The sequence below is a fragment of the Silurus meridionalis genome, chromosome 20 (genome assembly GCF_014805685.1).
Source record: "Silurus meridionalis isolate SWU-2019-XX chromosome 20, ASM1480568v1, whole genome shotgun sequence".
Taxonomy (NCBI): domain Eukaryota; kingdom Metazoa; phylum Chordata; class Actinopteri; order Siluriformes; family Siluridae; genus Silurus; species Silurus meridionalis.
This window is the reverse complement of record NC_060903.1, coordinates 17,903,672-17,926,692: the sequence shown is the minus strand read 5'-3', so window position 1 is coordinate 17,926,692 and position 23,021 is coordinate 17,903,672. Positions and strand designations below refer to the sequence as shown.

At 41.2% G+C, this 23,021-nt stretch overlaps 1 protein-coding gene across 1 annotated transcript in view; it reads left to right on the top strand.

Moving 5' to 3' along the window:
* The window catches only part of xkr4 (XK related 4), a 44,408-nt gene extending 23,868 nt beyond the window's left edge, over nucleotides 1-20,540 (top strand). Inside the window, exons 2-3 of the mRNA XM_046877218.1 lie at nucleotides 9,207-9,406; nucleotides 19,575-20,540. Of these exons, the coding sequence (XP_046733174.1) occupies nucleotides 9,207-9,406; nucleotides 19,575-20,533 (1,159 nt within the window). The 3' untranslated portion in view covers nucleotides 20,534-20,540. The remainder of the gene's footprint in view (nucleotides 1-9,206; nucleotides 9,407-19,574) is intronic.
* Nucleotides 20,541-23,021: the final 2,481 nt, after the last annotated feature.

Genomic DNA, 23,021 nt, shown 5'->3' with positions numbered 1-23,021 from the left:
TCTCTCTTCGTTCTCATAATCACTTATTCTTACCTCCTCCATTAGAGCTACTTTTAAAGGATGTGTGTTTCACACTACATTAATAATTAGCTAAACCTGTTGCTTTATGTAAATTTGAGTAGCGGCTTATAAAGGGCAAAAAGCACAATAAAGAATACAGTGTCATAGCGAAAGATATTTGTCATTTATAATAGTAACAAATAAACTGATGAACGAAATAGATCCCTGTGGAAATATTGCATATGCTGTGACATGTAGATGCGGCTAATTCAGTATCATAGCCATTATTTTGGCCCCTATAAGGTACAGACTGCTCTCTCACACTGTTATCAGAAAGTAATCGTGCAAATAAAGTTACTGTTACTCTTCTTCTTCTTTCGGCTGCTCCCTTTAGGGGGCGCCACAGCGGATCATCCGTCTCGACACACCCCTGTCCTCTACATCTGCCTCTTTCACCCCAACTACCTGCATGTCTTCCATCACCACATCTATAAACCTACTCCTTGGCCTTCCTCTTTTCCTCCTTCTTGGTGTCTCCATCCTTAGCATTCTCCTACTGATATACCCCATGTCCCTCCTCTGCACATGTCCAAACCATCTCAATCTCATTACTCTGATAGATCAAAAAAAATATCTGTAACAGGATTTGATTATATTAGGAGTAGTTATAATAAAAATTAGAGGGCGGAGCCTGATTTCCATGACGGAAGAAAATGATTGGTGGAAAAACATTCTCGTTAGACTCGCTGATGATTTGTGACTATTTGTTTTGGCACTTTTCCATTTGTGTGTGTGTGTGTGTGTGTGTGTGTGTGTGTGTGTGTGTGTTGCTTCCCAAGCAGCTCTCATCCATTCAGCCTGTTCAGCATTCAGCCGGAAGAGCGAGTGCAGGATAGATTTATAGTGATATGATGAATGAATAGGGATATCATGATGCTGCAACTTCACTTGCGTATTATCAAATAATCAATATGAATACAAATGTTAAGATTAAGGGGGCAGGAAGGCACGGTTTGTTACCCTGAGACTAGATAACAGCTGGAAAGATAGTTGCTGTCAGCAATCCTAGAAGAAGACAAGATTACTGAGGATTGTTTAAACACAAACATATTTCTTACTTACTATATAAATGTATATAAAATGAGAGATGTGATGCATCGAATAAAAAAAGGGCGCATCGGATACAAGTGGGTATTTATATTGCGATGAATAATTTGTGACATATTTGTAGATGAAGACATTGTCACATTTGTTAGTGAAAACAGAGTTTAAAATGTTATTCCTTATGTTCCTGAACATTCCCGCAAAATTTAGGATAATCCGCAATTTGCTGTTAGTTCCAAATGAGAACCCGCTAATATTCTGACTTTTCTCACCATATGTAATTAGTTCATATAAGTAGTAGCTCAATGGTTAATGCTCTGGGATAAAGGTTGGGGGTTCAAGCCCCAGCACTGACAAGCTGCCACTGTTTGGCACTCGAGCAAGACCCTTAACTTTCTCTGTTCCTGAAGCACTGAATCACAGCTGACCAGCTGGTATACGCAAAGAAAGAATTTCGCTGTGCTTTAATGTATCTTTGTGGTTACGGCATTAGACTTTGGATCAGAGTTCAAATCCCAGACACCAAGCTGCCACTCAGGCCTTTAACCCAAAACCTGGTGTAGAAATGAGATCAATCTAAGTTGCTCTGGATAAGGGGGCATCTGCCAAATGCCATTAATGTTATTGTATAAGACGTCTTTGAATGAGTAGCATGAAACTGTCCCTTGTTATTACTGTTGTTGTAATAATTTTGTGGCCATTATAGTGTTGGTGGTTGTGTATATGACCTGAGATGTAGTTTGTTGTGTTGTTTGGTGGATCCACAGCTGGTACATGGATGTATTGGTTCTCTGGTTCTTTGGTAAGGTGCGACAATGGGAACGGGACTGGCTGGCGTATTTATGAGTTCAAGGCTTCGGATTTCACCACACGTTGCAACAAATCTGTCATGCTAGCTGTGACTCAGCACACACACACACACACACACACACACACACACACACACACCACCACTACCACCATGGTAACCAATTCAGAAGAAACGAAAAGAGAAGAGTTTGCTAGACGATGTGCAGCGGGAGGCTTTTGCAAAGTTAGGTTGACATTTTGTGATGATGTAACCTTAGCATATAATGGAAAGGCGTCTGTAAATAGGAGCTAAAAGCGTGCACTTGTTACTTTGTGGTGTCAGAGCGCAGTGGCCTGGAGGGACTCGAGGCTCTTGAAGGTACCTAACGAGGGCTGCATTAACTGTGGAGGGCACCTACCTACAAACCTGTGCATGTGTGTGTGGGCTCTGATCGTTTTGCTCTGTCTCTGGTTGTCCATCCTTCCCTCTGTCGCCTTGTTGTCTGAAATGAATGTCAGGGTCCACTTAGAGGAGAGCTCGCCATGGTAACGGTGCTCTGTCATGGTGTGATGCTGTGATGTGACAGCATCGATGCTGGCCTTTGGCATGACGGACTGGCACGTCCCTGCGGTGCTACGCTGACTCGAGCACTCAATCCATCCTCTGACGTTCTCCTCTCCCTCACCGATCCCCTCCTTCCTTTTTTGATTGAAGCATCTGTTAAGCGCCATGACTAACCGCTATCAGTCTTAATCTCTTAATTGCAGGATGTTCGACAGCAAGTGGCGTGCTGGGGAATGTTAAAACCGAATCTAAATGTTTATTATTAATCCATTATTAATCGAATCATCTTTTAATTACGCCGGATCGGTCGTATATCCGCCGAGATTGCACTCTATAGCGATTCTTATCGGCCGCCAATCACACCAGGTTCTTCTCCTCAGCACTCTCAGGCTGCAGCTGCTAACGTATGTTCACGCAGCCAGCAGTAGGTAAACACCGGAAACACGGAAGTGTCAGTAGTTTAGTACGCAATAATAAGTGGTACAGGTCGTTATTAACAGCGCTGCATGGAAGGAAAAGGGGCCTCCATAATTGTCGAATAACAAGAATCAATTGATCTGGAATGAGTCGGTTTGTCTTGGCAGCAGGACAGGAAGCATTTAACATGCCGCTGGATGTCCTCCTATCAGCTACTGGCTCTCTGGGTCCATGTGGAGGTCTGGGTTGTTTAATTCCATTGCAGCTGAGCAGATACAATAACAAGCTAAAGAAATAACGCATGCATGCATAGGTAATAATTCATGAAACAAACAAAACACGGCTAGACGATGAGCGAAGCATAACGTTATGGTTACAGTTATGATGAAAGTTATGATGAAATCTGGATTAGATTTAGATCCTTTACAGACAATCCTGAGGAGACAGAGGAGAGATGACACCTTCACAGGAAACAAATTAAACTCCAAACCCACAAATCTGAAAATGATCTACAAATACGACTAACCAAATCAGTGTGTGACAGTAGAGTATAAAGAAAGCTAACATGAGCAGGAAATTATTCAGTTTAAATGTTGTTGGGGTTCTAGTTCTTTGCTAGGTTTCTGTAACTAGCCAAATAGTTCATATAGCATCTTTATTACATAGTGTAGCTGTAGAAACTGAGCTAGCTGGATAGGAAGCTATCTAATAAAGATGCTACAGTAGATATCTACTAGATATACAGATAAAAAATATTTGTATGTATTATTTATAGAAAATAATAATAATTATTATAATACTGTATAATAAGTCCTGGCAAGATTTTATTAGAAAATGATGCTACATGTTGATTGAAATGGCATTAAATCAGGACTAAAGTATTTGTAAAACAAGCAATTGATTTCTTTAGATTTGCAAAAAATATATACATATTTCAGAGAATCAGTTGCATCTCTTCCATCCTCCGTTCTTGGCAGCTCTTTCTCAGGAGGCTCCGCAGGATTTGGAGCTTTCACGGCAGAACAGAAAGCAGAGCGTCACGTGGCTCGGATTGTTCCAGCATCAAAAGCGAAGCTGCGTTGCTTCCCGGCGGCTCTCGTGGGTCAAGTGCTCTTAACCGTGCAAAATAAAGGAGGGAAAAATGCCTCGATGGATGTGCGTGTCACTCAATAAGCAGCACATCGAGAGAAAGTCATGGTTAGTCGTAATTTCGTGCAATTTCACACACTTGAGCTGTCGTATTTCACACTCTACTCGCATCGATCCGAAACGTGAGCGGGCTTTTTTTCTTTCGGGAAATCTCAACAGCGAGATCGGTGCCCGAGTGATTGTTTCATCACTGATCTAACTGAAGCATATGCACTACTGTACAGAGCTTCATACAACCTGGAAACACAACACACTCTCGACACGTTGCCTCGGTGGCGTTTATAAATAAACAATGACTGTTTCACTCTCACATGACCGCCTGAGGTTCATTCTCAGGTTAGAGATTCCTCTTATCCGTTCCATTCATTCTAATACATCCATCATTCTCGCTCATCATAGCTTACATCTCCACATCTCAATCCTTCCCACCTCAAATATCCAGTCATATGTGGACTTCTGAAGACACAATTGTATCGGACGTTTTTGAAAGCCGGAGGAATAAACTGTCCCTTTATTTAAATTAGGAGGCCCAAAACCTGTTCCAGTATCACAATGCTCTTGTGCACAAGACCAGCTTCATGACGAGATATTTTCGAGGGTTGGAGTATGTGGAAGATTTCCTGCTATGGCGCTCCAACCCTATTGAACATCTTTAGGATGAGTGTGAACGACACCCCAGGCTTCCTTACCTTCTCACATAGCTGGATTTACTAACACCCTTGTGGTGGAATGAATCTCCACAAAATCTAGTGGAACATCTTTTCAGAAGAGTGATGATGTTTATAACAGCAAATTGGGACTGAATGTGGAATGGGATGTTCAGAAATGTGCATAGCATTCTAATGGTCAGATGTCAACAAACCATTGTTCATACGTATATATAAATTTCATGTTTCATGTTTATAAAGTGGCTCAGTGTGTGTGTGTGTGTGTGTGTGTGTGTGTGTGTGTCCATGCATGAGCGCCTGTGTGTGCGTGTGTGATGCGGTTCTTGTAATTCGAAAATAGTCCTGAATTCATGATGCAACCTGTGATAACAACGCAAACGGCGCTGTCTCTCTCCGAGGACTGTTTTCTGCCGTCTGATTGGCAGGTGAGGGAGAGTGTGAACTCTCCCAGCCAGCAGAGTGTGTGTGTGTGTGTGTGTGTGTGTGTGTGTGTGTGTGTGTGTGTGTGTGATGACTGTTAGCGCTGACGGCTTCGGAGCTAAACGAGGCAGTGATGAAGACGGGGCAGACAGCGCAGAGAATGCGAACTGAAGTCGTGGCGATGTCACTTGAATGAATCGTGTCTCGAAGACAACGCGTGTGCCAGCAAGCCTGAAACCTGACCAAGATATTTCAACAGTGCAATGTGTATATATACGCACACACACACACACACACACACACACACTCATATTCAGCCATGTTAGATGTATACTTCAGAACATGTTTGTGGTGTTCCCCCCTTCGGACACACACCTCTGTGGTTTAGTCCCTTCAGACTTCTATTAAAACACTGTGTGTGTCTGTGTGTGTGTGTGTGTGTGTGTGTGTGTGTGTGTGTGTGTTACTTCACACACATACTCTGAGAAGGTCCACACATTAAAAAAAAACCCTCCTTACCGTAACCCACGTAGAGACTTCAGACTGGAAGCAACCAGGAGTCTGGTGTCCCATGAGACTTCCATCTAATGTCATTGTGAGCAAGAATGATGTAACGAAGCTCGAGTTACAAACAAGGAACGCCTTTATTAACCATAAACATCATGAACATCAGCAGTTTAAAGTCCAGTTTATAATTTCTAAGCTCTAAAGTACGCTATATGAGCAAAAGTTTGTGGACACCTCACCATAAGTTTGGTATGTGCTTCTTTTTCAACATCCAGTTCCACATTTAGTCTCCGTTTGCTCTTATAATAAACTCGTCTTATTGGAAGATGCTCCACTAGATGTTTGTGGAAGAAGCACATATGGCTGGGAAAGTCAGGTGTCCAAATACTTCTGTTGTTATATTGTATTAAAGGCAGGTAGGAACCAAACGAATTATTGTGTGAGGGAAAAAAAGTCAAGCTCTCACCTATGTCTCTAGCTAAGAAGAACTGGAGTGATGAAAATCTTTCGTTTTAAGGCCACGCCCACTTCATTTTTTGGTAGGATTTCTTGTCCAGGTGAAAAAACGAATAAACTGCAGAAAGCACTCTGTGAGTTCAGTGTGTTTGTGTGTGTGTGTGTGTGTGTGTGTGTGTGTGTGTGTGTGTGTGTGTGTGTGACGTGTCAGGCTGTAAGTGTGAGACTCGCTTCACACAGGTTCCTCTGTGACGACTTTGCAAAAAGCGTCGAGTCAAAGATTTATGAATTAGAATTTTTGCAATTTTACAGGAGCTAGCTACTTCTTTCTGAACATCCCATTCCACATTGAGTCTCCATTTGCTGTTAAAATAACCTCCATTCTTCTGGGAAGATGTTCCTCTCGATTTTGTGGAGATTTGTTCATCCACCAGGGTGTTAGTAAAGTCAGGTACTGATGTAGGTGAGGTCTGGGGTGCAGTCAGTGTTCACATTCATCCTCCATAGCAGGAGATCTTCCGCATCTTCCAACCCATGGAAAGCATATTTTAATGGAGCTGGCTTTGTGCACAGGGGTATTGTTATGCTGGAACAGGTTTGGGTTTTCTAGTTCAAGTGAAGTAAAAATTTCATGCTTCCAAATCTGAAGACATCTTACACAATTGTGTGTCTCCAGTTTGTGGTAACAGTTTGTGGAGGAACCACATATGGCTGGAAAGGTCAGGTGTCCCAATACTTTTTTAGATGGTTTATATGGTGTTGACAATTTGTCCCTAGAGGTTTATCCCGAATGAGTGATATATTATGAACATTATATGAACATCTTCATCTACTGACCAATAAGAATCCACTGATGTTGTGATCAAAAGTTCTAAATTTTATCTCGTGTGAAAGTATTATATAAAACATTCTTTGTTTTTCATAACAGATAGAAAAAAAAAATAAAAAGTACCACAGACTCTGCCTTTTGGTTCCTACTGTAAGAAAGTGTGTGTGTGTGTGTGTGTGTGTGTGTGTGTGTGTGTGTGTGTGTGTGTGCACGCTCTTGCTTTGGCTGGTTGCCCATCAGGGATCGGGATCTGTTTTTGGCAGATGCAGTAGTAAAGCCAGAAGCACTTCAGATATGGAAAGAGTCCTAAAAGTCGTAAAGCTTCCTGCCTGGCGGGTCGTTGAGGCGCTAACCACCTTATCCCGCCTTTCAGGCAGCAGCTGAGCACTCGGTACTGAAGATCCTCAATCTGGCACAGAGTGAAACAATGCAGAAATATCCCAATTGTTGTGAGAGTGCTGTAAGAGTGCTGTGAGTGTTGCGTGAGTGTTGTGAGAGTGCTGTGAGAGAATGTGAGAGTGTTGTGAGAGAATGTGAGAGTGCTGTGAGTGTTGTGAGAGAATGTGAGAGAATGTGAGAGTTGTGAGAGAATGTGAGAGAATGTGAGAGTTGTGAGAGAATGTGAGAGTGCTGTGAGTGTTGTGAGAGAATGTGAGAGTGCTGTGAGTATTGTGAGAGTGCTGTGAGAAAATGTGAGAGAATGTGAGAGTTGTGAGAGAATGTGAGAGAATGTGAGAGTTGTGAGAGAATGTGAGAGTGCTGTGAGAGAATGTGAGAGTGCTGTGAGAGAATGTGAGAGTGCTGTGAGAGAATGTGAGAGTTGTGAGAGAATGTGAGAGTGCTGTGAGAGTGCTGTGAGAGAATGTGAGAGTGTTGTGAGAGTGCTGTGAGAGTGCTGTGAGAGTGCTGTGAGAGAATGTGAGAGTGCTGTGAGAGTGCTGTGAGAGTGCTGTGAGAGAATGTGAGAGTGCTGTGAGAGTGCTGTGAGAGAATGTGAGAGTGCTGTGAGAGAATGTGAGTTGTGAGAGAATGTGAGTGCTGTGAGAGTGCTGTGAGAGTGCTGTGAGAGAATGTGAGAGTGCTGTGAGAGAATGTGAGAGTTGTGAGAGAATGTGAGAGTGCTGTGAGAGTGCTGTGAGAGAATGTGAGAGTGTTGTGAGAGAATTTGAGAGTGCTGTGAGAGTGCTGTGAGAGTGCTGTGAGAGAATGTGAGAGTGCTGTGAGAGTGCTGTGAGAGAATGTGAGAGTGCTGTGAGAGTGCTGTGAGAGAATGTGAGAGTTGTGAGAGAATGTGAGTGCTGTGAGAGAATGTGAGAGAATGAGAGTGCTGTGAGTGTTGTGAGAGTGCTGTGAGAGAATGTGAGAGTTGTGAGAGTGCTGTGAGAGAATGTGAGAGCATCATGAAAGTAGCACTCAAGTATTAAACACCTAAAACAGGTATTAATATGAACAGATATTAAATGTAAACATTTATTCAGATAAAATTGCTGAAGATTTAGAAAATTCAATACATTTAAAAAAAATGTTTCATGATATGAAAAACTGATATATTGATATCAAAGGTGCACAAAGATGACTGTTTAGAAAGACAAAGACTAACTTGTGGAAAGAACAAGTTTAAAATCATAATCATCAAACACACACACACACACACACACACACACACACACACACACACACACACATGCACACACACACATGCACACACCTTTACACCTATACACCTATACATATTCGTATCCACAGCAGGAACCAGGTGCGAGTGCTGCCACACCTCACATCAGTTCCTCATCTTTCATGTTTTGTGGCTTACTGGTAAAGATCTCACCTGCTTCATGCCTCACCTGCTTTTTTCCCCTTTACTGTTTTCTAGACTGACAGTAGGTAAGTGGTGTGAATACTTTGGGATGCTGATGTTAAGGGTTTAAAGCCTCACATTTCCCTCAATACACCAGTATTTATCTGTTTGTTGTTTGTTGTTCAGGTGATGTTGGAGCCTGAAGCTCTGGCTGGTTGTGGATGTGTGTCTTTAAGGGCATTGAATTTTAATCAGATGTGGAAATCTTCTGGGAGCTGTTGTCATAGTTGTTCTTTGAGTCAGCCTGAAGTTTAAATGAGTTCCATCTTCTGAAGAGCAAAAGAAAATGTTTGTCATCGTGCTACACTGCAGAATATTTGACATTTGCATTCTATAATTTACATTTGTAAGATTTTAAACTTGTAATAATAATCGAACAAATAAGACAGCAAAGGTTTTTTTAATGACTTTATCTGATTTGAAAATGTCCTCTGTGCTCCTCAGGTATTTCCACACCATCTACTTGGGTATCCGGAGCAGACACAGCAGCGAGAACGACCGCTGGAGGTTCTACTGGAGGATGGTGTACGAGTACGCGGACGTCAGCATGCTCCACCTGCTCGCTACCTTCCTGGAGAGCGCACCTCAGCTGGTCCTGCAGCTCTGCATCATCATTCAGACTCACAAGCTTCAGGCCGTGCAAGGTAATCAGATAAATGTCATAATAAAGCCTAATTATCAGCTACTGAAAGTTAATGAAGCCTAATGAAGGCCAATGAACAGCTAGTAAAGCCTAGTGAAGCCTAATGAAGCCTAGTGAAGCATAGTGAAGCCTAGTGAAGCCTAATTATCAGCTAGTAAAAGCTAGTGAAGCCTACTAAAGTGCAATGAACAGCTAGTAAAGCCTAGTGAAACCTAATGAAGCCCAGTGAAGCCTAATTATCAGCTAGTAAAAGCTACTGAAGCCTACCATTTATTATTCATCTTCACTCACCAATAAATCTTAGACAGGAAGCTGTTGATTAGATGCTAACAAACTTGATTGGGAAAAATTGGGAAATTAGCTAAAAAAATCATCATATATCAAATAAGAATAAAAGTTGTAGCTAAAAAATACTAGATGGACGAAAGTATTGACACCTGACTTTTCCATATATCTTATGTGGTTCTTCTCCGAACTGTTAAATGGGAACACTGACTGCACCCGAGGCCTCCTCACCTACATCAATACATGAATTTACTAACATCCTTGTGGCTGAATGAATCTCCACAAATCTCCATAAAAAGCAAGTGGCTCTATCTATCTTTCCAGAAGTGTGGAGCCTATTATAAGTGTAAATGGAATTTGGAATGGGATGTTCAAAAAAAAAGCACAAACCAACCTTATGGTCAGGTGTCCACAAACATTTGCTCATACAGTAAATATTTTTGAAAAAATTCAGCGAAAAAAATCTTAGGATTATTTGAAAGTCTTAAAATATAGGCTTGATATAAGGCTTTAAGGCTTGATATAAATGTAGGAGTATTTTTGTACGAGAATGCGAGTGTTTGCACTTTTACTCGGGTCTCAGTGTGGAACACAAGCCTGTGGGTGGATCAGCGCCTCTCATTTACTCTTCAGTGTTCGTGTCTCGTTTTCCAAAAGAAATAAGAAGCTGAAGTAAAAGCAGTTACTTGTTTCAGTAGATTCATCAGAATGTCTCAGTTTTTTGGGACTGAATATAGAGGCAGCTTTTGTCGTTTACACGTAGAGTCTCACGTATCGATCGCATGAGCGACGCTGACTTATCGTATACCATAATCACCATACATGATCACCTATAACCATTATTTTAAAGGTCCTCGCTACAGGAGAAGCGTGTTTAGATTGCGATTATTGTATGAGCTACGAGATATTAAAATTCGTTGATGATTAAAACTACACGTGAACTTATCAGTTATTGCTTAATTATCTTCAGGTTTATGTGAAATCTGAACAGAAACAGACGGACAGCCGCTGATACAAGTTCTGTTTTATTTACTCAGTGATTTCAGTTATTTCAGAAAATGTTGTTGTAGTTTTTTATAAATTTTAATATCTATGTTTAGTGAATATTTTCTTATTATAGCAACGAATTCTTTAAACCTAAAGTTTTTATTATTTATAAAAAAAATACTGTCTATCAGTTGCTCTCTGTTGATGTTTTTTGCTATCTGCCTCTGTATTACTATTTTTGTCTCTCTCTCTCTCTCTCTCTCTCTCTCTCTCTCTCTCTCTCTCTCTCTCTCTGTCTATATCCTTTTTTTCTTTGTACCTCTGTATTTCTATTTATGCCTATTTCTTTCTCTTTCTCTATCTCTCTGCCTAGTTCTATCTATCTATCTATCTATCTATCTATCTATCTATCTATCTATCTATCTATCTATCTATCTATCTATCTATGTACCATTGTATTTCTATTCATCTCTCTCTCTCTCTCTCTCTCTCTCTCTCTCTCTCTCTCTCTCTGTTACATGTACAAACCTGTTCATCTTCAGAGCCTTTTAATTTGAAATCGTGTTATTTTTCAATTCGACCACAGTATTGGAGAACATGGGCTTCACTGTGACTTGTGCAGTAGTGAGTTGTGTAATTGTGTTATTTTATCTGTGACTTGTGCGCAGTAGTGAGTTGTGTAATGTGTGTTATTTTATCTGTGACTTGTGCGCAGTAGTGAGTTGTGTAATGTGTGTTATTTTATCTGTGACTTGTGCGCAGTAGTGAGTTGTGTATTGTGTTATTTTATCTGTGACTTGTGCGCAGTAGTGAGTTGTGTAATGTGTTATTTTATCTGTGACTTGTGTGCAGTAGTGAGTTGTGTAATGTGTGTTATTTTATCTGTGACTTGTGTGCAGTAGTGAGTTGTGTATTGTGTTATTTTATCTGTGACTTGCGCAGTAGTGAGTTGTGTAATGTGTGTTATTTTATCTGTGACTTGTGTGCAGTGAGTTGTGTATTGTGTTATTTTATCTGTGACTTGTGCGCAGTAGTGAGTTGTGTATTGTGTTATTTTATCTGTGACTTGTGCGCAGTAGTGAGTTGTGTAATGTGTGTTATTTTATCTGTGACTTGTGTGCAGTAGTGAGTTGTGTATTGTGTTATTTTATCTGTGACTTGTGCGCAGTAGTGAGTTGTGTAATGTATGTTATTTTATCTGTGACTTGTGTGCAGTAGTGAGTTGTGTATTGTGTTATTTTATCTGTGACTTGTGCAGTAGTGAGTTGTCTATTGTGTTATTTTATCTGTGACTTGTGCGCAGTAGTGAGTTGTGTAATGTGTGTTATTTTATCTGTGACTTGTGCGCAGTAGTGAGTTGTGTAATGTATGTTATTTTATCTGTGACTTGTGTGCAGTAGTGAGTTGTGTAATGTGTGTTATTTTATCTGTGACTTGTGCGCAGTAGTGAGTTGTGTAATGTGTGTTATTTTATCTGTGACTTGTGTGCAGTAGTGTGTTGTGTAATGTGTGTTATTTTATCTGTGACTTGTGCGCAGTAGTGAGTTGTGTAATGTGTGTTATTTTATCTGTGACTTGTGCAGTAGTGAGTTGTGTATTGTGTTATTTTATCTGTGACTTGCGCAGTAGTGAGTTGTGTGATGTATGTTATTTTATCTGTGACTTGTGCAGTAGTGAGTTGTGTAATGTGTTATTTTATCTGTGACTTGTGCAGTAGTGAGTTGTGTATTGTGTTATTTTATCTGTGACTTGTGCGCAGTAGTGAGTTGTGTAATGTGTGTTATTTTATCTGTGACTTGTGCGCAGTAGTGAGTTGTGTATTGTGTTATTTTATCTGGGACTTGTGCGCAGTAGTGAGTTGTGTAATGTGTGTTATTTTATCTGGGACTTGTGCGCAGTAGTGAGTTGTGTATTGTGTTATTTTATCTGTGACTTGTGCGCAGTAGTGAGTTGTGTAATGTGTGTTATTTTATCTGGGACTTGTGCGCAGTAGTGAGTTGTGTAATGTGTGTTATAGCAGAGCAGATGTACCTTTATGTATGCAGGATATTAATGACTAACAGGGTGAGGGATTGCACACACACACACACACACACACACACACACACACACACACACACACACACACACTCATGAGGTGGGTATCCCTTAGAAACAGTGGTGGACAGTAAGAAAGTAAATATAATTCGTTACTGTACTTTAGTAGTTTTTTGCGTATCTGTACTTTACTGATGTATTTCCATTTGTGGACACTTTAACTTTGACTTCACTGCATTTCAGTCAAATAGTCCACTTTTAAAAAGGAGACGAAAAAAGGTCTAAAGCCTCAGGAGCCCAATTCAGAAAAAAGAGGAAAGAAGTAGGGAGGAAACGTGCAGGAGATAAAGGTGTGTTTGCGGCTCTATCGCTCATCTCGTTATGAGGGACGTAAAGGATAATGCATTTAATGAAACAGGTTAATAACTGTTATATCACTTCGGTTATGCTGTTGCCTGCTGTGCTTTTACTCATAGAGACACGATATTTATTTTAGCTGCATAACATTATAATTTATAGTGTGTAGTTTATCATAATGTGTGTAGCAACAAGTTCCAGCCTCGTCGTCTAGTCGGATTGTAGTTAAACAGCACTTATTGATTTAGTTACGTTTAATTGGGGTGATGTCATAAAGGAAGATAAACTGAGTTCAGTAAGGGAGAATCTCCAGTGCAGCTTAAAATCCTCATTTAAAAGAGATTTAAGGATATAGATGTTGTATTTGTTATTGTTATTTGTATTGTATGTATGTATTGTTTGTAGTTTGATAAATTGGGCACAATCACACGTGTATTTGTGCAATAAATACATTTAGGGTGATATTTATACAGGAAATGGAAGCTCTCAAAAATGTGTAGCTGAAGCAAAGATTCGCTTTCCAAAGCGAATGTGGGAGATGTTTGGGTGATGGCGTGGTTCACCCAGGGCTTAATTTAAGCTAGAAACGCCATCGTCGCTTGGTGGTATCTACTCCTACACACCCTCACCAACATACAGTTCAGCATCAAAAACGTTTGTACTTTTGATGAAAGATTAAAGGGAGCACTTTTACTTTTACTGGAGTCATATTTTTACTCAACTTTTACTCAACTACATGGTTTGAGTACTTCATCCACCACTGCATAGAAGTAACAATATACCCATAGGATATATGGAGTCTGTATTGTTCTAGTGAAGGGGGCGTGGCCTATGTATTTATCAGTCCCAATGAAGGAGGTGTGCTTTGTTTGTTTATCAGTAAAGAGATGGCAATATGGGATGGGCTATATATATTTCTTTACTTGTACCTGTGGCATGTGTTTTTCTGATTAGCGCACTGAACCGAGCCTCTTATTGATTTAGATCTGCCGTCAGAAAGCTCCATGTTCGTGTTGTGCATTAAAAACTCCTGCTCCGATCCAAAGCAGGAGAAGATCCATGCTACACACCGTGTGTAAAGTGTAATATACTCTGCGATGCCCGATGAGGTCTGAGCACAACAGACCACGTATATTCATTTGTTTTGGCTTTGAAACCAAAATATTACAAAAAGGTCTCACATCTCGTCTCTTTACATATTCTTCATTTTCCTCGAGACGGTTTAAGGAAACAAACGATCCTGAATGACGGGGAAACGAATCAGTGCATGTAGATCCATTATCCAGTCAAATCGCATTGTCTTGTGAGGTTTAGCCATAAAATTACACCTTTTAGAAGTCTATAATTAATATAAAATTATAATTATCTTTTTCATTCTCAGAATAATTATTATTTGAAATACTTAAAGAGTATTAGTCAGTGCTTGTTTGTATTTAGATTGGACTTTTGTCAGTCATTTTATAGACACGCCCCTGAAGACTTTTCACATCTTCACATCACATATGTAGGCAGAAGTGTAAAGTGTACCTGTTAATCATACTCGAGTCAAAGTACAGATACCTTACTGCAAAACATACTGAAAGTTAAAACCCTTTCCAATAGAGCTTGAGTAAAAGTCTTTGAGGATCTGATTTGAACAGTATTTGAGTATTTGGCTCGTATTGAACACAGACGCAAAGATGCATTTTCGTTAGTGAAAAGCTGAAAACTGATTTGTGAGGTTTTATTTCTTAAAATACGAATCAAATTGTACACCTCGTTAACACTGCATCAACTACAGATTAGTAAAGCTATCTTAAAAAAAACGTATCTTTAGGTAACGAATAAAATGACAGGATCATGTCACAAAGTAGAAGAACCATTGGCCTTCACATCGCATACCTTCCATACCCTTAAGTTGGCGAGACGCTTCGTCTGCAGAATAAATAAACCATGGAAGCCTGTTTCTGTTTCTGCCACATAGAAAACGTTTGCCTAATTCCAAATTTACTTCTCGCAATTCCGACTTTATTTCTCGCAATTCTGTTTTTTGAGCCAGTCAGGCAGCGTCACCCCTCTGTAATGCTAGACATCTTTACACATTGAAAATAAAATAGGCTACAATCAATAAATCGATCTGTGAAAGTGATAGCTCAAGCTAACTCTTGATTGTTAGAAAAGAACTGGCAGAAATAAAGTCGGAATTGCAAGAAAAAGGAGAAATTGTAAGAAAAATTGTCAGAATTGCGACAAATAAAATTGGAGTTGCGAGAAATAAAGCTGGAATTGTAAGAAATAAAAAAAGTCCAAATAAAATCGCATTTAGGCAAACTCTTTTTTTTTTATGTGTTGGAAACGGCCTTCTATAAATTGTTAACGCTCATTGTCAATTAAGATGTGGTGGAATAAAAAGTATATGTATTGAATCATTAATGTAGTTGAGCAGAGAGAGTAAAAGTTGCTTTTATCTTTGATAGTAAAACAGGAAAATGCTTAAGTACAGTAATGAAGTGCATTTACTCAAATACTTTACACAGCTGTATGTGGGTCTGTAACTCAGCTCTAGAAGTCTGAAAGTGATGCCATGACAGTAACTTCTAATCCAAACTAATGGAATGAAGTTTGTGGGCAGAGCTTTGTGTACATGTAAGAAAATTGGGGTATGAGTAAAATAGGCAAATATTCTAAAAGAACATCAGTGTACAGCAAAGCGCTAGAAACTTTTTTTTTGTCCATAAACATACGAAATGTCAGGGGCGATTCTGTAAAAACACACCGACTAAAATAATGATCTGCATCAGAGATCCATCACTGAGGTGGGAGATTCCTTTTAAATTCTTTACGAAAATGTTCATCAGAAGACACTGCGGTGAGGTTTCGCTCACACACACACACACACACACACACACACACACACTCCTCCCTCTCTGCCTGTCCTGAATTACCGCAGCCTCCATGAGGAGACGGTAGCATTACGTCACCTCCCTGACTCGGGCCTCGGTTCCCGTGGCGACCGTCTCCTCAGGATGTGCTGCATGCGCACGAAAGTGGGAGGGAGGGAGGGAGGGAGGGTGAAAGACGTAAAAGAGGAGAAGAAGAAGTAGAAGAAGAAGAACAAGGAGAGCGTCTGCAGGCTTCGCAGGAAAGCACAGGGAAGAGAAATTACAGCCTGGCCTTTGCCCGCTAATTATCCCACTTCACAAAGTAGTCATTAAACCACGTTGGGTTTCCTAATGGGCTGGATTTAATCTAAGTGGGTTAAATATATAAATAAGGCATCAAAAATAAGCTCTGCGAACCGAACAATTTGTAAATATACCCTGGCTTGAGTACAGGCTGAATCACACACACATATTTAATAACTCAGTGTAAGAATAAAAAGCTGCAGATTGAGGACCTGCGCTGATTTCTTCGTTATGTCGTATATCCGATATGCTTTCTCCAAATATCCGATCCGCATGATTGTTTTCTGGGATTGAACTCTGCCATCGCTATTAATATAAAGATACAGTATACAGGGTTTCACCGGAGTCAAAAAAAGTCTACCATTTATAAATATAAATTTTAGGCCTTGAAAAGTCTTACATTTTGCTGTTCTACGTCTTAAATCATTCCATGTCCATGTAACGTAAACTCTTAACGCTCACTGAAATGATCCCGAAGCACTTTGGAATGTTTTTGTTTGTTTTTGCGGTGTTGTAGTTTTTGTCTTTGCTGGTCTGAATATAATTTCGCTGTATTACGACTACAAATGAGACCAACAGCCAATCAGCTTTCTGTTATTGGGGCGAATCTCTTTCGGATTGTACCACAGAAGTGAATCAGATTTTATTAATCAGCGATGGTGAAGTGCAAGTTTAGCCATACGTGGCTTAAAAATGATTTATTTAGGGCTAACATTAAGCATAAACTTCACAGTAACTCCTATTTACACACCTTTCTGTACCAGCATGGCCTGTGGTGTGTTAATGAAGTCCTAACGTGCAATAATTAACACCTTCCCGTTCGCTCGGATTGGCCTGGGAGAATGTTCCAGTCCCAGATCGTGGTGGTTGATGGAGACTGGATGGATTTCTGGCTGGATGGCATGCTGCTGGTGCTGCTGCTGTGACATGAAGGTGCCTTTCCGAACTGAGGCGTTGTGCGGAGTGTAATGTGAGACGTTACTTCTCACACTGTTTGTAGCAGTGGACTTGAATGGACTAGATCTCTGTCTGGCTGCATGTCTCTTTCGTCTGCCCTCTCATTGACGTTTTTATCTTCCCGCTGTGTCTGCATTGCCGGATTTCAGGAAAGGATGAATGAAAGTCATGGCACTGGCGTCTGCTGATTGTCTTCTGATTGCTCTCTGTTCAGCCATCCAGATCTGTTTAATCGTCCTCGGTTGGCTCGACTTCCTGAACATGTTTTAGTTCATAAAACAGAGATAGAAGAAGGGAGATTTGAGGAGGTGTGGCCCTGGTGTATCGGTATGAGTAAGGAGGCGTGGCTTCTGTATTTATTAGATCCAGTGGAGTCACGTCTTCTGTATTTCTCAGGAAAAGTAAAGGGGTGTGGCTTGTCAGAAATGACTAGAAGATCGTTTTCTAGCGCGCAGGTTTTATTTACACCCAAACTCAAAATTAAATCTACAGAATATCCACTGCTGAATTGATTGAAGTGCCTTAAAGCGAGCTTGTACAGAAGCTTTCCTACTCAAATCGAAATACAGTGCATGTTAAACTTACTTCTGAATGGAAAGAGTGCTAACGAGGTTAACGATGTCTGGTTTTCTGTTAGCATGAAAACTTGAGATGTGGTTTCATTTTGTTGTATTAGCATGGAAAGAGAAAACAGAGGTGAGGGACCAGTAACACCAATACACCAGTAACGTAGCTATAAAAAGTAAATGCGTGTTCTGGTGCAATAAGGAAACAGAATCGTCTGCAAACCATCACACAAAAACTCACCAAGGAGTCTTTCATTTCGTAATGAATCGTTTTTCTTTGTACGTCTGTTCTCCATGTTCTACTTCTTTCTCTCCATCCTCATCACTATGAAGCTCTTAGTAACCATGGTACCCTTCTCCTCATCAAAATCTGGAGTCTCTCTCTCTGTCTCTTTCTCTGCTATAAACTTGAGCTCCTCAGGCTTCGAGTCTTTACTGTTCAGACTCCATCAGGTAGAATTTTCTCCTGTAATCCTCTGCCTCTGTCGTCCCCGAGCCGCCACGCAGTTAGCATTGCGCTCAGACATCACAGAGCCGATCTATGATCGTAAATAAAACATTTCTCTGAGGAGACCCGACGGCGCTAACAATGTTCAACGCGCCTCATGAGTCATTCGCCACATTTCACTTCCAATTTCGTTTGAAGCCTGCGCGGGATTTTGTAATTCCACACAATTGCTATACGAAGCAGGATGAATGAAGCACACTTATGGCCCTTTTATTAGCTTGTACTTTTTTTTATTAGCGCCCGTGTACTCAGGAGCCATGCGCGCTCAAAGATGTCATAAAGAATAAACGTGTTTGTTGGACGGATCTGCCGCCGGTTCCTCTCATGGAGTATATTCGCATCACATATTCAAACCGATCAACTTTAGATCATCTAGATTAGTTCTTCTTAATAGGTTTTCCCATTAAAAAATCCGGTAGATTGATTTAAAGGAAATGCTAAGATGTCCAAAGTATGTTGTTTGTGATGCTAGCATAATGATTCCTACTTAGGATAACATTATAGCAAATAGCATAAGATTGGATTGTGGTATCTTTTTGAACATCTCATTCCACATTTAATCCTCATTTCCTATAATGAGCTCCATTCTTCTGAGAAGATGTTCCACTAGATTTTGTAGAGATTTGTGTGAGATTCATTCAGATGCATGTGTGTTAGTAACTGAGCGTCAGGTATTGATGTAAATGAAGTGAGGAGGCCTGTGGTGTTGTTCTAAAGAGGTTCAATAGGGTCCATCTTCATGAAACTGGCTTTGTGAACAGGTTTGGCATATGACAGTATTTATATAATGTATGTGAAATGCATCATCATCATCATGCTAAACTATATTATAGCAACCCATATATTTTTAATGAAATTGTTTTAGCTTCCTCACATTGGTTCTGTTGCAGTGTTAGCTTTGTTCAGTCAATTCCAGCAGCGCAGTTGTCGATGTACTACTAAGCTAATCGACAAAAATGCGCTAATGGTGTAAATGAAAAAGCAAGATTTGTAGGGGTCAGTTTGCATAACACGAAAGAGACTGCGTTGTTATTAGCTATGCTAATAATATTGTGTAATACTGCTGATTATAAGAGCTTTATTAATTTAAGAACTTCATTAATCCTGAGGGAAAAGTTTTTGCCAAAAAAAAAACAGTGGTGGACATCAGACACTGACAAAAATAAATATAAATATTCCACATTTTTTGTTTCTTGTACTCTACAGCAGTCTCTGGCAAAAGGATCGTATTACTCAGCAGTATTACACAGTATTATTCATTTGATTGTATTTCCTTCTAACAGCGTATATTCTCTGGTTCGGTTTCAGGAATGACTGCTGCTGCCTCTCTGGTGTCCTTGGCTTGGGCTCTGGCGTCCTACCAGAAAGCGTTACGGGATTCACGCGACGACAAGAAGCCCGTCAGCTACCTGGCGGTCATTATCCAGTTCTGCTGGCACTTTTTCACCATCGCGGCACGCGTGGTGACCTTCGCTCTGTTCGCCTCCGTGTTTCAGCTCTACTTCGGGATTTTCATCGTGCTGCACTGGTGCATCATGACCTTCTGGATCGTGCACTGCGAGACCGAGTTCTGCGTCACCAAGTGGGAGGAGATCGTCTTCGACATGGTGGTGGGGATCATCTACATCTTCAGCTGGTTCAACGTCAAGGAAGGACACACGCGCTGCCGCCTGTTCATCTACTATTTGGTGATCTTGTTGGAAAACGCGGCGCTCAGCACGCTGTGGTACCTGTACCGCTCGCCGCTGGGCACCGACGCTTTCGCCGTTCCTGCCCTGTGTGTGATCTTCTCGAGCTTCTTCACCGGAATCGTCTTCATGCTTATGTACTACGCTTTCTTCCATCCTAACGGGCCTCGGTTCGGACGCTCTGCCAGCCTGAGCCAGCTGGATGATACCAACGTCACAAGCGGCTTCTCCATGGCGACCGAAGGAGCCACCAATTCCCTTCGCTCTAACAGGGGCGGCACTCTGGCAAGGGACGCTGACCGCGACGCCAAGTACGCCGAACGGGACGGATGCGCTCCTGTTTTTCAGGTCCGTCCCACAGCACCGTCCACGCCGTCCTCCCGGACCCTTCGCGTGGACGAAACTGTCATCAGAATAGACGTATGCAGGAACCGATACCCTGCCTGGGAAAGGCACGTGCTGGACCGCGGCATACGTAGAGCCATCTTGGCTATTGCTAACTCGCCGACGCCACCTCGACTGCAGTACAAGGATGACATGCTCGTCCAGGAGCGGCTGGAGTACGAGACCACGTTGTAGCTCACCCACTTTTCCAACGCTTTTGCGCATGGAAACTTGTAGGTTATCATCCATTAACAGCAGGACTGTGGCAATAACATGCGGGACTGTCAAGCATTTAGCCATGACGTTGATTGTCATGGATTGCAAAAAAAAAAAAGGCAAAAAAAAACTTAAAAAAAAGAAAATTTAAAAAACAAAGAAAATAGGCGCAACATGTTCACTGGTGTATGGATTGGTGGTGTTTTTTTATTATTATTATTTTGATTCCATTCAGGTTTTTCCCTCATTTTCTTTTAATCAGGGAATTTTTTTTTCACCGAGTCTGCAAAACACTACAGCCAGTTAATGAGCCTATTCTGTAAAGCCTCCTTTTCTGGTCAACAAAATATATTTAGTGTCGTTCAGGCCTTTAAATCTGCCATAAAGCGTTCCTCGTTCATGAAGTCCTGACGTAGCGACGTTGCCGGTCGTGTTGGACGAAAGAACGAGCAGGCGACCCAAGTCTTGTGCTGAAAAAAACTGGTGGAGACAAAAAGAAACTCACCAGGGTGAAGGGTGTTGAAACCCACGAGTCGTCCAACATCAGCAAAACTCTTGCAGTGCCAAAAAATTACAAATAAATGTACAAAAAAAATTAATCATCCAGGTCCATGTTGGACTCCATAGTGGACATGGTGGACCTGGAGTCTCTGCCAGTAAGTGTACATAAAAAAAGAAACAAAACACAGGGCAGCATTTCAATCGTCTACTTGAATATTGTATAACAAGAAAAAAAAGAAAAAAAAAAACACGTGAATGAAAGACTGGGACGGACCCGGGCTCAAACACACAACTTCTCTCCTGGAGAAGGAACCAGGCCAAGAACACACTTCCTGGCAGCTCGGCTCGAATGGATCACTCAAGAATGGCTCACTTACCGACACACATACACACACACACACACACACACACACACACATGTATGAACTGAAAGACATATACAACATACACACATTCAATCTACAGCAGCCGCACACCCATCAGAGCTGGGATGGATTCCTCCACTTCCTCCTCCTCTAATAGATTAAAGATACGGTGTTCTCCTTGACTCTGTGTGAACTCGAACGAGTGTTTTACGATTCCGTGAGTGTGTGTGTGTGTGTGTGTGTGTGTGTGTGTGTGTGTGTGTATTCGTGCAGCAGTACCAGACACGGCTGTCCACAAATACAACACTGTATCTTTAAATCTGCCAAACATCTCATCTGTATATGAGGGGGGAAAAATATATATCTGCAAAGTGCTTCATAGTGTCTTTTTATAGGAGATCAGATGCTGGCGAGGACGTACTCTGTGGGGTCAACAGGGTGTGTGAGGAGGATGAGGAGCATGAGGAGATTAGAGAGCATAAGGAGTGTTTGGAGGATGAGGAGTGTGAGAAGGATGAGGAGGACAAGGAGGGTGAGGAGCCTGAAGAGGATGAGGAGCATGAGGAGGATGAGGAACATGAGGTGGATGAGCAAGATGAGGAGTGTAAGGAGGATGAGCAGGATGAGGAGGGTGAGAAGCGTAAGGAGGGTGAGGAGCATGAGAAGCGTAAGAAGGATGAGGAGTGTGTGAAGGGTGAGGACCATGAGGTGGATGAGGAGTGTGAGGAGCATTAAGAGGATGAGGAGTGTGAGGAGGATGAGGAGGGTAAAGAGTACGAGGAGCGTGAGGAGGATGAGGAGTGTGAGGAGGATGAGGAGCATAAGGAGGGTAAAGAGTATGAGGAGGATGAGGAGCGTGAGGAGTATGAGGAGCATGAGGAGGGTAAAGAGTATGAGGAGCATGAGGAGGATGAGGAGCGTGATTAGGGTGAGGAGCATGAGGAGTGTGAGGAGGGTAAAGAGTATGAGGAGTGTATGGAGGATAAGGAGCATGAGGAGGGTGAGGAATGTGAGGAGCATGAGCAGTGTGACAAAGCACAAGACTTGAGCACAGAGAAAACGGTTCCTTTATTGAAATGGTACAAGTCTGAAGTTCTCGTTGTGATCCTTTGTTGTTAGATTCGGTTAAAACAAGTTCCTTGACATCATTTCTCTTTAAATTTAGATCAGGATTTCGACGTGTGCTCGGTTAAGGTTTGACATTTTGACCTGCACAATGCTTCACTGTATGCCATTAATTACTTAAGGTGACTATGGGAGCACATTCGATACAATTTATCAGTCCAGTCACATGTTTTAAATGAGATTAAGTTTTAAATCCGAATCCTTATCTTCTAGTCAGGATCAGTTCCTTTTTCTTAACAATTAGCATTTCATAGCATCGTGACAAAAATATGAACAGGACCTTAATCGAAGTAAGACACAATACAACTACCTGAAGAATTTTGAGCATGTGAACATATTTTCCCAAGGAAGCACAGATCCACCAAAACCTTTCCCAAGAAAACGTTCTGAAGCTGATTTGGATCTAATGTTATGTACTGAAGTGTCCATGTGTGTGTGTGTGTGTGTTCCAATGCACTTCATAATGAAACCTTCAC